The sequence below is a fragment of the Clinocottus analis genome, unplaced genomic scaffold (genome assembly GCF_023055335.1).
Source record: "Clinocottus analis isolate CAN_PGR_092001 unplaced genomic scaffold, fCliAna1.0.p SCAF_407, whole genome shotgun sequence".
NCBI classification, from domain to species: domain Eukaryota; kingdom Metazoa; phylum Chordata; class Actinopteri; order Perciformes; family Cottidae; genus Clinocottus; species Clinocottus analis.
In genome coordinates this window covers 1-12,870 of record NW_027176162.1, presented here as the reverse complement: position 1 = coordinate 12,870, position 12,870 = coordinate 1, and the positions used below count along the sequence as shown (strand labels likewise).

Here is a 12,870-nt window from a genome sequence, read left to right as displayed (position 1 = left end):
GTGACGGTGGCCGGCCGCGTGCTGGGCGGCGTCTGCGTGGTCAGCGGTATCGTGCTGCTGGCACTGCCCATCACCTTCATCTACCACAGCTTCCTCCAGTGCTACCACGAGCTGCTAGTGCGCTCGGCCCGCTGCGGCCACAGCCTGTCCAACGAGGTCATCCACTGACCTCAGAGCAACGCGAAGGTCATCAGGGTACTAACAGAGACTTTGTAGACTGGTTACTAACCCATCTGAAGACTCAGGTTACTAACCCATCTGTAGACTGGTTACTAACCCATCTGTAGACTGATTACTAACCCATCTGAAGACTGATTACTAACCCATCTGTAGACTGGTTACTAACCCATCTGTAGACTGATTACTAACCCATCTGAAGACTGATTACTAACCCATCTGTAGACTGGTTACTAACACATCTGTAAACTCAGGTTACTAACCCATCTGTAAACTGGTTACTAACCCATCTGAAGACTTATTACGAAGCCATCTGTAGACTGATTACTAACCCATCTGAAGACTGGTTACTAACCCATCTGAGGACTTAGGTTACTAACCCATCTGAAGACTGGTTATTAACCCATCTGAAGACTGATTATTAACCCGTACGTAGACTAGTTACTAACCCGTAAGTAGACTAGTTGCTAACCCATCTGTAGACTAGTTACTAACCCGTAAGTAGACTAGTTACTAACCCGTCTGTATACTAGTTACTAACCCGTAAGTAGACTAGTTACTAACCCGTCTGTATACTAGTTACTAACCCGTAAGTAGACTAGTTACTAACCTGTCTGTATACTAGTTACTAACCCGTAAGTAGACTAGTTACTAACCCGTAAGTAGACTAGTTACTAACCCGTCTGTATACTAGTTACTAACCCGTCTGTATACTAGTTACTAACCCGTCTGTGTACTAGTTACTAACCCGTAAGTATACTAGTTACTGACCCGTAAGTAGACTACTTACTAACCCGTAAGTAGACTAGTTACTAACCCGTCTGTATACTAGTTACTAACCTGGAAGTAGACTAGTTACTAACCTGTAAGTAGACTAGTTACTAACCCGTAAGTAGACTAGTTACTAACCCGTAAGTAGACTAGTTACTAACCCGTCTGTATACAAGTTACTAACCTGTAAGTAGACTAGTTACTAACCCGTAAGTAGACTAGTTACTAACCCGTAAGTAGACTTGTTACTAACCCGTAAGTATACTAGTTACTAACCCGTCTGTGTACTAGTTACTAACCTGTAAGTAGACTAGTTACTAACCCGTAAGTAGACTAGTTACTAACCTGTAAGTAGACTAGTTACTAACCCGTAAGTAGACTAGTTACTAACCCGTAAGTAGACTAGTTACTAACCCGTCTGTATAATAGTTACTAACCTGTAAGTAGAGTAGTTACTAACCCGTAAGTAGACTAGTTACTAACCCGTAAGTAGACTAGTTACTAACCCGTAAGTAGACTAGTTACTAACCCGTCTGTGTACTAGTTACTAACCTGTAAGTAGACTAGTTACTAACCCGTAAGTAGACTAGTTACTAACCTGTAAGTAGACTAGTTACTAACCCGTAAGTAGACTAGTTACTAACCCGTAAGTAGACTAGTTACTAACCCGTAAGTAGACTAGTTACTAACCTGTAAGTAGACTAGTTACTAACCCGTAAGTAGACTAGTTACTAACCCGTAAGTAGACTAGTTACTAACCCATAAGTAGACTAGTTACTAACCTGTAAGTAGACTAGTTACTAACCCGTAAGTAGACTAGTTACTAACCCGTAAGTAGACTAGTTACTAACCCGTCTGTATAATAGTTACTAACCTGTAAGTAGAGTAGTTACTAACCCGTAAGTAGACTAGTTACTAACCCGTAAGTAGACTAGTTACTAACCCGTAAGTAGACTAGTTACTAACCCGTCTGTGTACTAGTTACTAACCTGTAAGTAGACTAGTTACTAACCCGTAAGTAGACTAGTTACTAACCTGTAAGTAGACTAGTTACTAACCCGTAAGTAGACTAGTTACTAACCCGTAAGTAGACTAGTTACTAACCCGTAAGTAGACTAGTTACTAACCTGTAAGTAGACTAGTTACTAACCCGTAAGTAGACTAGTTACTAACCCGTAAGTAGACTAGTTACTAACCCGTAAGTAGACTAGTTACTAACCCGTCAGCCTTCATGGATTCTTGAACTTTCCTTTGAGGGTAAATTCTGTGGATACTGTCCACTGTTTCCACGGCAACAGCAGAGAGGAAGTTGAAGTGTGAATCATCTCACTTCTTCTTCTGTGGTGAAATACGGCAGCTTTTGAACTCAAGAATCTGTTCAACCTTAACCAGTCACCACTTCATTGTCTCAAAGGATGAGACATATTCATGTATGATAACATGAACATTAATATTGTTTTATATGATAACATGAACATTAATACTGTTTTATATGATAAAATGAACATTAATATTGTATTACATCATAACATGAACATTAATATTGTATTATATGATAACATGAACATTAATAATGTTTTATATGATAACATGAACATTAATATTGTTTTCTATGATAACATGAACATTAATATTGTTTTATATGATAACATAAACATTAATATTGTATTACATCATAACATGAACATTAATATTGTTTTATATGATAACATGAACATTAATCTTGTATTATATGATAACATGAACATTAATATTGTATTACATCATAACATGAACATTAATCTTGTATTATATGATAACATGAACATTAATATTGTTTTATATGATAACATGAACTACAGGCTTATCAGCCAGTGCCATAAAAGACCAAAAAGGGTTATTAATAATCATTTTATTAATCAGTGTCAGGTATATTAGTATTGTCCTTACACTCTGAGATCTTAGTGGTGTCTGATCATATCTGTGTATTACTTTCATATCATTGTATTATGTTCTATTGTTGGAAATAGTTGTGTGAATGCTGATTCAGCACTTCTTTTATAACAGGTAGAATTAATTATTTGTGGGAGAGCTATAATAATAATAATAATGCATAATTCTACTTACTTGTAAACGTGAAAGTGTTGCTATTACATGATTGTATAAAATAAAGTCTTTGAATCTATAATGAAAGTCTCCGCTGCAAAAGCACCAACCCACTGCCTGACCCTGCGGGTGGAGGTCCACAGGTGCATCATAAGGGGGGGCGATTCACAAATATATATATATATATATATATATATATATATATATATATATATATATATATATATATATATATTTAATATATATATATATATATATATATTTAATATATATATATATATATATATATTTAATATATATATATATATATATATATATATATATATATATATATATATATATATATATATATATATATATATATATATATATATATACATATCTTTGCTTCTTTCTTTCTTTCTTTCTTTCTTTCTTTCTTACTATATGACATAACTATCAGACAGCAGAGGGCAGCACAGCGCCGTTCCGTCTCGTCTGCCGGAACCAAAGAAGAAGACGACAAAGAAGAATATTCTGTTTCTTCCGGAAGCAGCGGAAGAAGAAGTCCTCCTCAGTAGGGCGTGTAATCTTTAATCTTTCAGTTGATCAAGACATAAATAAATACCTTTACCGGTTGTATATATTTATATATATATACATGTGTATATATACACACAAGTTCATGAGGAGCTGAGGTCTGAAGGTAAGAGCCGCTTCCTGTTCACGGGGGAGGGTTCGCGTGCATGTACGGAAGTAAATATACATCCACACAGTGTATATGGAGAGCAGTCGATTCAACTAATGTTCAACAAGGTCCAGCTTGAGAAGATGTCGTCATAAAGTTCCGGTACTTCACAATAATGTCCAACTTACGCTGTCATTTACTCCCCTGTGTCCTGAAGTAGCTGCAGTTCTTTCAACAACTGTATGAAGTCAACAACTGACTGTCGAATCAAATAAAGAAATACTCTGGTTAAATACTCTGGTTATATACTCTGATTAAATACTCTGGTTAAATACTCTGGTTATATACTCTGGTTAAATACTCTGGTTATATACTCTGATTAAATACTCTGGTTAAATACTCTGGTTAAATACTCTGGTTAAATACTCTGGTTAAAGACTCTGGTTATAGACTCTGATTAAATACTCTGGTTAAATACTCTGGTTAAATACTCTGGTTATAGACTCTGGTTATAGACTCTGGTTAAATACTCTGGTTAAATACTCTGGTTATATACTCTGATTAAATACTCTGGTTATATACTCTGATTAAATACTCTGGTTAAATACTCTGGTTATAGACTCTGGTTATAGACTGGTTATATACTCTGGTTAAATACTCTGGTTATATACTCTGATTAAATACTCTGGTTATAGACTCTGGTTAAATACTCTGGGTATAGACTCTGATTAAATACTCTGGTTAAATACTCTGGTTAAATACTCTGGTTATAGACTCTGGTTATATACTCTGATTAAATACTCTGGTTAAATACTCTGGTTAAATACTCTGGTTATAGACTCTGGTTATAGACTTTGGTTAAATACTCTGGTTAAATACTCTGGTTAAATACTCTGGTTAAGTTAAATACTCTGGTTATAGACTTTGGTTAAATACTCTGGTTAAATACTCTGGTTAAATACTCTGGTTAAATACTCTGGTTAAGTTAAATACTCTGGTTATAGACTCTGGTTAAATACTCTGGTTAAATACTCTGGTTATATACTCTGATTAAATACTCTGGTTATATACTCTGATTAAATACTCTGGTTAAATACTCTGGTTAAATACTCTGGTTATAGACTCTGGTTATAGACTGGTTATATACTCTGGTTAAATACTCTGGTTATATACTCTGATTAAATACTCTGGTTATAGACTCTGGTTAAATACTCTGGTTATAGACTCTGATTAAATACTCTGGTTAAATACTCTGGTTAAATACTCTGGTTATAGACTCTGGTTATATACTCTGATTAAATACTCTGGTTAAATACTCTGGTTAAATACTCTGGTTATAGACTCTGGTTATAGACTTTGGTTAAATACTCTGGTTAAATACTCTGGTTAAATACTCTGGTTAAGTTAAATACTCTGGTTATAGACTTTGGTTAAATACTCTGGTTAAATACTCTGGTTAAATACTCTGGTTAAGTTAAATACTCTGGTTATAGACTCTGGTTAAATACTCTGGTTAAATACTCTGGTTATAGACTCTGGTTATATACTCTGATTAAATACTCTGGTTAAATACTCTGGTTAAATACTCTGGTTATAGACTCTGGTTATAGACTTTGGTTAAATACTCTGGTTAAATACTCTGGTTAAATACTCTGGTTAAATACTCTGGTTAAGTTAAATACTCTGGTTATAGACTCTGGTTAAATACTCTGGTTAAATACTCTGGTTAAATACTCTGGTTAAGTTAAATACTCTGCTTATAGACTCTGGTTAGGCCACCATAGACGGCTTGGAAGGCCCTGATAGATATATGTGTGTGTGTGAGTGTGTGTGTGTGTGTGTGTGTGTGTGTGTGTGTGTGTGTGTGTATGTGTGTATGTGTGTGTGTGTGGAGATATATATATATATATATATATATAGTAGACGGCATATAACCATTATTCATCATTGGCAGATGTACTACTATCGATATGAGAGCGCTGAGGTCAGCTGCTGCTACAAGTATCTCATGTTCAGCTACAACATCATCTTCTGGGTGAGCTGCCTGAACAACACACACACACACACACAAGCCACATGCACACAAACCACACACACACACACAGACAAATCACACGCACTCAAATCACACAAGCCACACACACATTCCTTTACTAGAATACATGTTTACAATACTAGAATACATGTGAACAATACTAGAATACATGTTAACAATACTAGAATACACGTGAACAATACTAGAATACATGTTAACAATACTAGAATACACGTGAACAATACTAGAATACATGTTAACAATACTAGAATACACGTGAACAATACTAGAATACATGTTAACAATACTAGAATACATGTTAACAATACTAGAATACATGTTAACAATACTAGAATACATGTGAACAATACTAGAATACACGTGAACAATACTAGAATACATGTTAACAATACTAGAATACATGTGAACAATACTAGAATACATGTGAACAATACTAGAATACACGTGAACAATACTAGAATACACGTGAACAATACTAGAATACATGTGAACAATACTAGAATACACGTGAACAATACTAGAATACACGTGAACAATACTAGAATACATGTTAACAATACTAGAATACATGTGAACAATACTAGAATACATGTGAACAATACTAGAATACACGTGAACAATACTAGAATACATGTGAACAATACTAGAATACATGTGAACAATACTAGAATACACGTGAACAATACTAGAATACATGTGAACAATACTACACGTGAACAATACTAGAATACACGTGAACAATACTAGAATACACGTGAACAATACTAGAATACACGTGAACAATACTAGAATACACGTGAACAATACTACACGTGAACAATACTAGAATACATGTGAACAATACTAGAATACATGTGAACAATACTACACGTGAACAATACTAGAATACACGTGAACAATACTAGAATACATGTGAACAATACTAGAATACATGTGAACAATACTAGAATACATGTGAACAATACTAGAATACATGTGAACAATAGGGAAAGGGTATTAGTTCCTTCACCAGAATACACAGGTAACTGTTGGTCTTTGCTCCACGTGTGGCAGTGATATAATAAAAATATTACGTTTTGCATTCACACATTCAGTGTTTCTTCAAGCTAGTTATTTGTAATTGTCTAATAATAAAGTATAACATGTTTACACCTGTTTACATGTTCAAGTTGTGTTCCCCTTAAAGTGACGAGACAAAACTCTGTTTCCGTTCAAAGCAGAGACTGAGAGTTGTTTCCTGTCGGCTCGCCAACTGACAGGAAGTGGTGACTCCTGTCAGTTGGCAAACCAGAAAAGTTTCTCTCAACCTATGTGATCTGATCCGTTATCACACGTGTGTGTTGGGGCATTCAATGTCATGCTTTTTTATTATATGACTAATAATCCACATGTTCAAGGGAGACGAGGGTTCTGGGTAATGGGTGGAGGGAGGGGAGGGTTCTGGGTAATGGGTGGAGGGAGGGGAGGGGTCTGGGTAAAGAGGGTAAGGGGGGTCTGGGTAATGGGTGGAGGGAGGGGGGGGGGGTCTGGGTAAAGAGGGTAAGGGGGGTCTGGGTAATGGGTGGAGGGAGGGGAGGGGTCTGGGTTAAGGGGGTAAGGGGGGTCTGGGTAATGGGTGGAGGGAGGGGGGGGTCTGGGTAAAGGGGGTAAGGGGGGTCTGGGTAATGGGTGGAGGGGCCTCAGGTTAAAAAGGGTTGAGAACCTCTGTTCTAAATGCTTGTTTGCTGTTTGTTATTGGGTCTGTCTATATGCTGGACTGTCTAAATTCTGGTCTCTGTTGGATCGGGCTAATCCCTGGTGTGTCTTTGCCTTCCAGCTGGCTGGAGTTGCCTTCATTGCAGTTGGTTTCTGGGCGTGGAGTGAAAAGGTTTTAATATCAAGCAACCCGAATGTTTCTCTTGATTCATTTACAAACACTAGAGTTCAGTCAGACGTCTCGTTCTGGTCTGGATCTGAACCGCTTTCCTTTCCCCTGAACTTGTGCCTGGTGGATTACAGGGAGTCCTGTTGGATCTAACCCAGGTGACCCGGCTGCATGGTTTCGACCCAGTTTGGTTGGTCCTGGTGGTCGGCGGAGTCACCTTCATCCTGGGCTTCGCCGGCTGTGTGGGAGCTCTGAGAGAAAACATCTGTCTGCTGAAGTTTGTGCGTTAGAAACATCTGTCTGCTGAAGTTTAAATGTTAGAAACATCTGTCTGCTGAAGTTTAAATGTTAGAAACATCTGTCTGCTGAAGTTTGTACGTTAGAAACATCTGTCTGCTGAAGTTTGTACGTTAGAAACATCTGTCTGCTGAAGTTTAAATGTTAGAAACATCTGTCTGCTGAAATTTGTACGTTAGAAACATCTGTCTGCTGAAGTTTAAATGTTAGAAACATCTGTCTGCTGAAGTTTAAATGTTAGAAACATCTGTCTGCTGAAGTTTAAATGTTAGAAACATCTGTCTGCTGAAGTTTGTACGTTAGAAACATCTGTCTGCTGAAGTTTAAATGTTAGAAACATCTGTCTGCTGAAGTTTAAATGTTAGAAACATCTGTCTGCTGAAGTTTAAATGTTAGAAACATCTGTCTGCTGAAGTTTGTACGTTAGAAACATCTGTCTGTTGAAGTTTAAATGTTAGAAACATCTGTCTGCTGAAGTTTAAATGTTAAAAACATCTGTCTGCTGAAGTTTAAATGTTAGAAACATCTGTCTGCTGAAGTTTAAATGTTAGAAACATCTGTCTGCTGAAGTTTGTACGTTAGAAACATCTGTCTGCTGAAGTTTAAAAGTTCAAAATGTCCGCCTGCTGACGTCCGTGTTCCCCTCAGTTCTCCGGGGTGATCGGCTTCATCTTCGTGCTGGAGCTCGCTGCCGCCGTGCTCGCCGTGGTGTTCCAGAGTCAGGTCAGAGAGTGGATCAATGACTTCTTCTTGTCGAGCGTCAGAGGGTACCGAGACGACATCGACCTGCAGAACCTCATCGACTCTCTGCAGAGGATGGTAAGCTCTCGCTGAGGTTACCCTCTGCGGTTCTTCAACAGAACCACTGCTGTGGAGCTCAGGATCCTTTAGTTAACCCTCTGTGGTCCGGTTCTTCAACAGAACCACTGCTGTGGAGCTCAGGATCCTTTAGTTAACCCTCTGTGGTCCAGTTCTTCAACAGAACCACTGCTGTGGTGCTCAGGATCCTTTAGTTAACCCTTTATTGTCCGGTTCTTCAACAGAACCACTGCTGTGGAGCTCAGGATCCTTTAGTTAACCCTCTGTGGTCCGGTTCTTCAACAGAACCACTGCTGTGGAGCTCAGGATCCTTTAGTTAACCCTCTGTGGTCCGGTTCTTCAACAGAACCACTGCTGTGGAGCTCAGGATCCTTTAGTTAACCCTCTGTGGTCCAGTTCTTCAACAGAACCACTGCTGTGGAGCTCAGGATCCTTTAGTTAACCCTCTGTGGTCCAGTTCTTCAACAGAACCACTGCTGTGGAGCTCAGGATCCTTTAGTTAACCCTCTGTGGTCCAGTTCTTCAACAGAACCACTGCTGCGGAGCTCAGGATCCTTTAGTTAACCCTTTATTTTCCGGTTCTTCAACAGAACCACTGCTGTGGTGCTCAGGATCCTTTAGTTAACCCTTTATTGTCCGGTTCTTCAACAGAACCACTGCTGTGGTGCTCAGGATCCTTTAGTTAACCCTTTATTGTCCGGTTCTTCAACAGAACCACTGCTGTGGAGCTCAGGATCCTAACGACTGGGATCTAAACGTCTATTTTAGCTGCAACGGAACTCATCTCAGCAGAGAGAAGTGTGGCGTTCCTTTTTCCTGCTGCATCACTGATCCTGCTGTGAGTTCATCACTGATCAATATATATATATACATTGATCAGTGTTTAAAGGTTATATATATATATATATATATATATATATATATATATATATATATATATACATATATATATATATATATATATATATATATATATATATATATATATATATATATATATATATATATATATACATATATATATATATATATATATATATATATATATATATATATATATATATATAACCTTTAAACCTGGTTCAGTCTCAGGGAAGTGACGGTTGTTTGTTTCAGGACTCGGTGCTCAACACTCAGTGTGGATACGACGTGAGAAAACCAAAGGTGAGGTCACTTCCTGTTCTTTAAATGTTGCTTCCTGTTTGGGCAGGTGAGGCCAGCATGTTGGTGTGGGCTCCACACGGGGCCGGGGGTTAGAACCCTGAGAGGGCTTCAACAGGAGCCAGAACTATTGTGTTCTACTGGGTTCTGCATTCATAAGAAAAACTCTGTGTCCGGCGAGCAACCAAAACACGGTGTGTCTGTAAGGTTCTGCGGTTCTGCACAGATGGAGTGGACGGACCACATCTACACCAAAGGCTGCATCGCTGCGCTGGAGGACTGGTTGCCGGGAAACCTCTACACCGTGGCCATCGTCTTCATCGTCATCTCCCTGCTGCAGGTGAGCACTCTGCTTTGTTCCGTTGTCTCGGTCTGGTCCTCCTGCATCAGAGTTCTGTACCTCACCTGTGTGTCTACCTGTGGTCAGATGGTGGGGATCTACCTGGCCAGGACTCTGATCTCGGACATCCAGAAGGTCAATTTCAGCTACTGAAGCCACACCCACAAGGACGAGGCCTTCGCCAGGTGGACCTGGTTCCTTCAAATGTGCCTTCTTCTTCTTCTTCTTCTTCTTCTTCTTCTTCTTCTTCTTCTTCTTCTTCTTCTTCTTCAGGCTGCACCTGCCTTTACTTCCTGTCACCAGTCAGGTGACAGGAAGTCGATCTATAGATTGCGACTGAAGTCAGGGGGTGCATCCCAAGTCTCTAAATTGTCATTTCCTCGCTCCTCGCTCCTCGACTGAACAGGAAGTGGTTGTGCGCCGCCATATTGAAGGCCGTCCCAAAGCTCTTATTCAGCTCAGAGGAGCGAGGAGGGAAATCGGAGGAGTCATGATCGAGGAGCCCCGAGAGCAGACAGGAAGTGTTTTAACGCTGGACACGCCCCCTCACTGCTCCTCTGTTATCTGATTGGACGCTGCAGCTGAGCGGACTGATCGCTGGAGTTTCATAGCAGAGTGAAGACGATCACAGAATAAACGTTATATATTTTAGTGTTTTCTTATTCACCGTCTGGTTAAAATATGTGTTAAGTCTGAACAACAAAAGGACTACAAACTATTGTCTTAAAAGATTTGATCTGTTGTTTCCCTCAATAACTTTTATTATGCATGTAATTAAAATCAGAGCTGGAGAGAGGAAACACGTTTTACAACATGTATGCTTATTTTATAATGTCACAATTAGAATTTCAAAACATACCGACGTAAATAATTAATAAATAAGACGTGTTTTGCTGGTATTCGATCCTGCGTATAAGCAAGACCCTGAACACAACACAGTGTATAAATACTCAATGCAGTTTAACAGGTAACAGACGACAGAGAAAACATCTCCACCATGACACTGATGATAGCTGTGTCTTATTTATATAAGTTGTAGTTTAAAACCATTAAATCAACTGAAAACAAATAATCATTTTTATCAATATTTTAATTTTTATTAGGATGTTGGCTAAACCAGACCAGAAAACAACTCAGCCGACTGACAGCTGATCACAGCTGATCACACAACTGTGATCAGCTGTGTGATCAGCTGTGTGATCAGCTGTGTGATCAGCTGTGTGATCAGCTGTGATCAGCTGTGATCAGCTGTGATCAGCTGTGATCAGCTGTGATCAGCTGTGATCAGCTGTGATCAGCTGTGATCAGCTGTCAGTCTTCAGAAACGTCGCTTCACGTGAGGCGTCAGAGGAAAGGACGTCTCATGTCTGTTAAAACATGTTTCCTCGCGTCTTCTCTCCTCGCTTGGTTTCCTTGCGTCCCTGGTGGGCGGGACAAAGACGCAAGGAAAGGACACAAGTGAGGGAAACGGGGATGCAGCTTAGAGACTTGGGATGCAGCCCCGGTCTCCTTTTTGAATGAACTGTCTTTGATGTTGTGTCTCTGACTGCACCAGACTGCCTTCACCTTCCTGCCATTCGACAATCTGTTCAGTGCCTCCTTCATCCTCATCATCCTCATCTTCAGGTTGACACCTTCATCATCATCATCATCATCATCTTTAGGTTGAACTCATGTCTTCTTTTGTGGGTCCTGTTATTCACTGGAGAAGAAGACAAACCTCACTGACAGGTGTCTTTTGGAGGCGGGGCCACCGGCTCCAGCTCTCCCATTGGACAGCTGGAGGTTTGGACCAAAGAGGAAGAACAGCTGTTATCAAGCATAACTCAATGAGGGTTCTCCGTGGCGAATGCAGAAGGTTCTCGGTTCTGCTCTCGTTCTATTTCCACAGTTCAGACGGTCGCATACTGAACGCAGCCTGAAACCACAGAAGAAGAACCTGAGTTCACCTGAAGGTCATGTGACCATGTGTTTGATTGAATATGTTGACTTTTTGGATTCTGGAGCTTTGAGTGACTGTTTTTGTCTAAATGTTTGTGTGAATATCCTTTTTGAGATGTTTGAGCCAATTAGAACAAAGTGAAAGTGATGAATCCTTTGAATGTTCTGCTTTCACTAATTTCCTGTTCATTAGTTTGATGATTTAATTGTAGTTTTTATGTTTGACTTTTATTTTGATAGGATATCTTTTTGATATGTATATATAAAAGTGCATTTGTTTAATGTCTTTTTATACTTATAATAAAAATGAAATTTGGTTTGATGGTTTCACTGTTAATGGAGGTTTTGACCCGATGGAGGTTTTGACCCGATGGAGGTTTTGACCCGATGGAGGTTTTGACCCGATGGAGGTTGACCGAGGATGCGTCCTCGGTCATGTGACCTCTCTGAGCCACAGGCCAGATGTGTCCTCAGACATAATGTTACTTTATTTACATTATATTGCTTTATTAACATAATGTCACTCTATTAACATAATATTACTTTGTTAACATAATATTGCTTTATTAACATTGCTTTATTAACATGGTGTTACTTTATTAACATAATAATTGATTAACATATTAGCTTATTGACATAATGTTGATTTATTAACATAATGTTACTTTATTAACATAATATTGCTTTATTAA

General features: G+C 38.8%; 1 protein-coding gene across 1 annotated transcript; it reads left to right on the top strand.

The window, feature by feature from the left end:
- The first annotated feature begins 3,545 nt into the window (after positions 1-3,545).
- Positions 3,546-12,478, top strand: LOC137801434 (tetraspanin-14-like). Its single transcript, XM_068598841.1, has 9 exons — positions 3,546-3,718; positions 5,655-5,735; positions 7,573-7,623; positions 7,755-7,901; positions 8,566-8,736; positions 9,449-9,574; positions 9,853-9,900; positions 10,124-10,237; positions 10,325-12,478. The coding sequence occupies exons 2-9, from the start codon at positions 5,655-5,657 to the stop codon at positions 10,388-10,390; spliced, it is 804 nt and encodes a 267-aa protein (XP_068454942.1). The 5' UTR covers positions 3,546-3,718; the 3' UTR covers positions 10,391-12,478.
- The last annotated feature ends 392 nt before the right edge of the window (positions 12,479-12,870 follow it).

Bases quoted from the DNA above. Each gene is read 5' to 3' on its own strand.
- LOC137801434 (XM_068598841.1), top strand. From the start codon at position 5,655: ATGTACTACTATCGATATGAGAGCGCTGAGGTCAGCTGCTGCTACAAG. The intron at 7,624-7,754 runs GTTTTAATATCA...GGTGGATTACAG, and splicing joins TCTGGGCGTGGAGTGAAAAG to GGAGTCCTGTTGGATCTAAC. The intron at 10,238-10,324 runs GTGAGCACTCTG...ACCTGTGGTCAG, and splicing joins TCGTCATCTCCCTGCTGCAG to ATGGTGGGGATCTACCTGGC.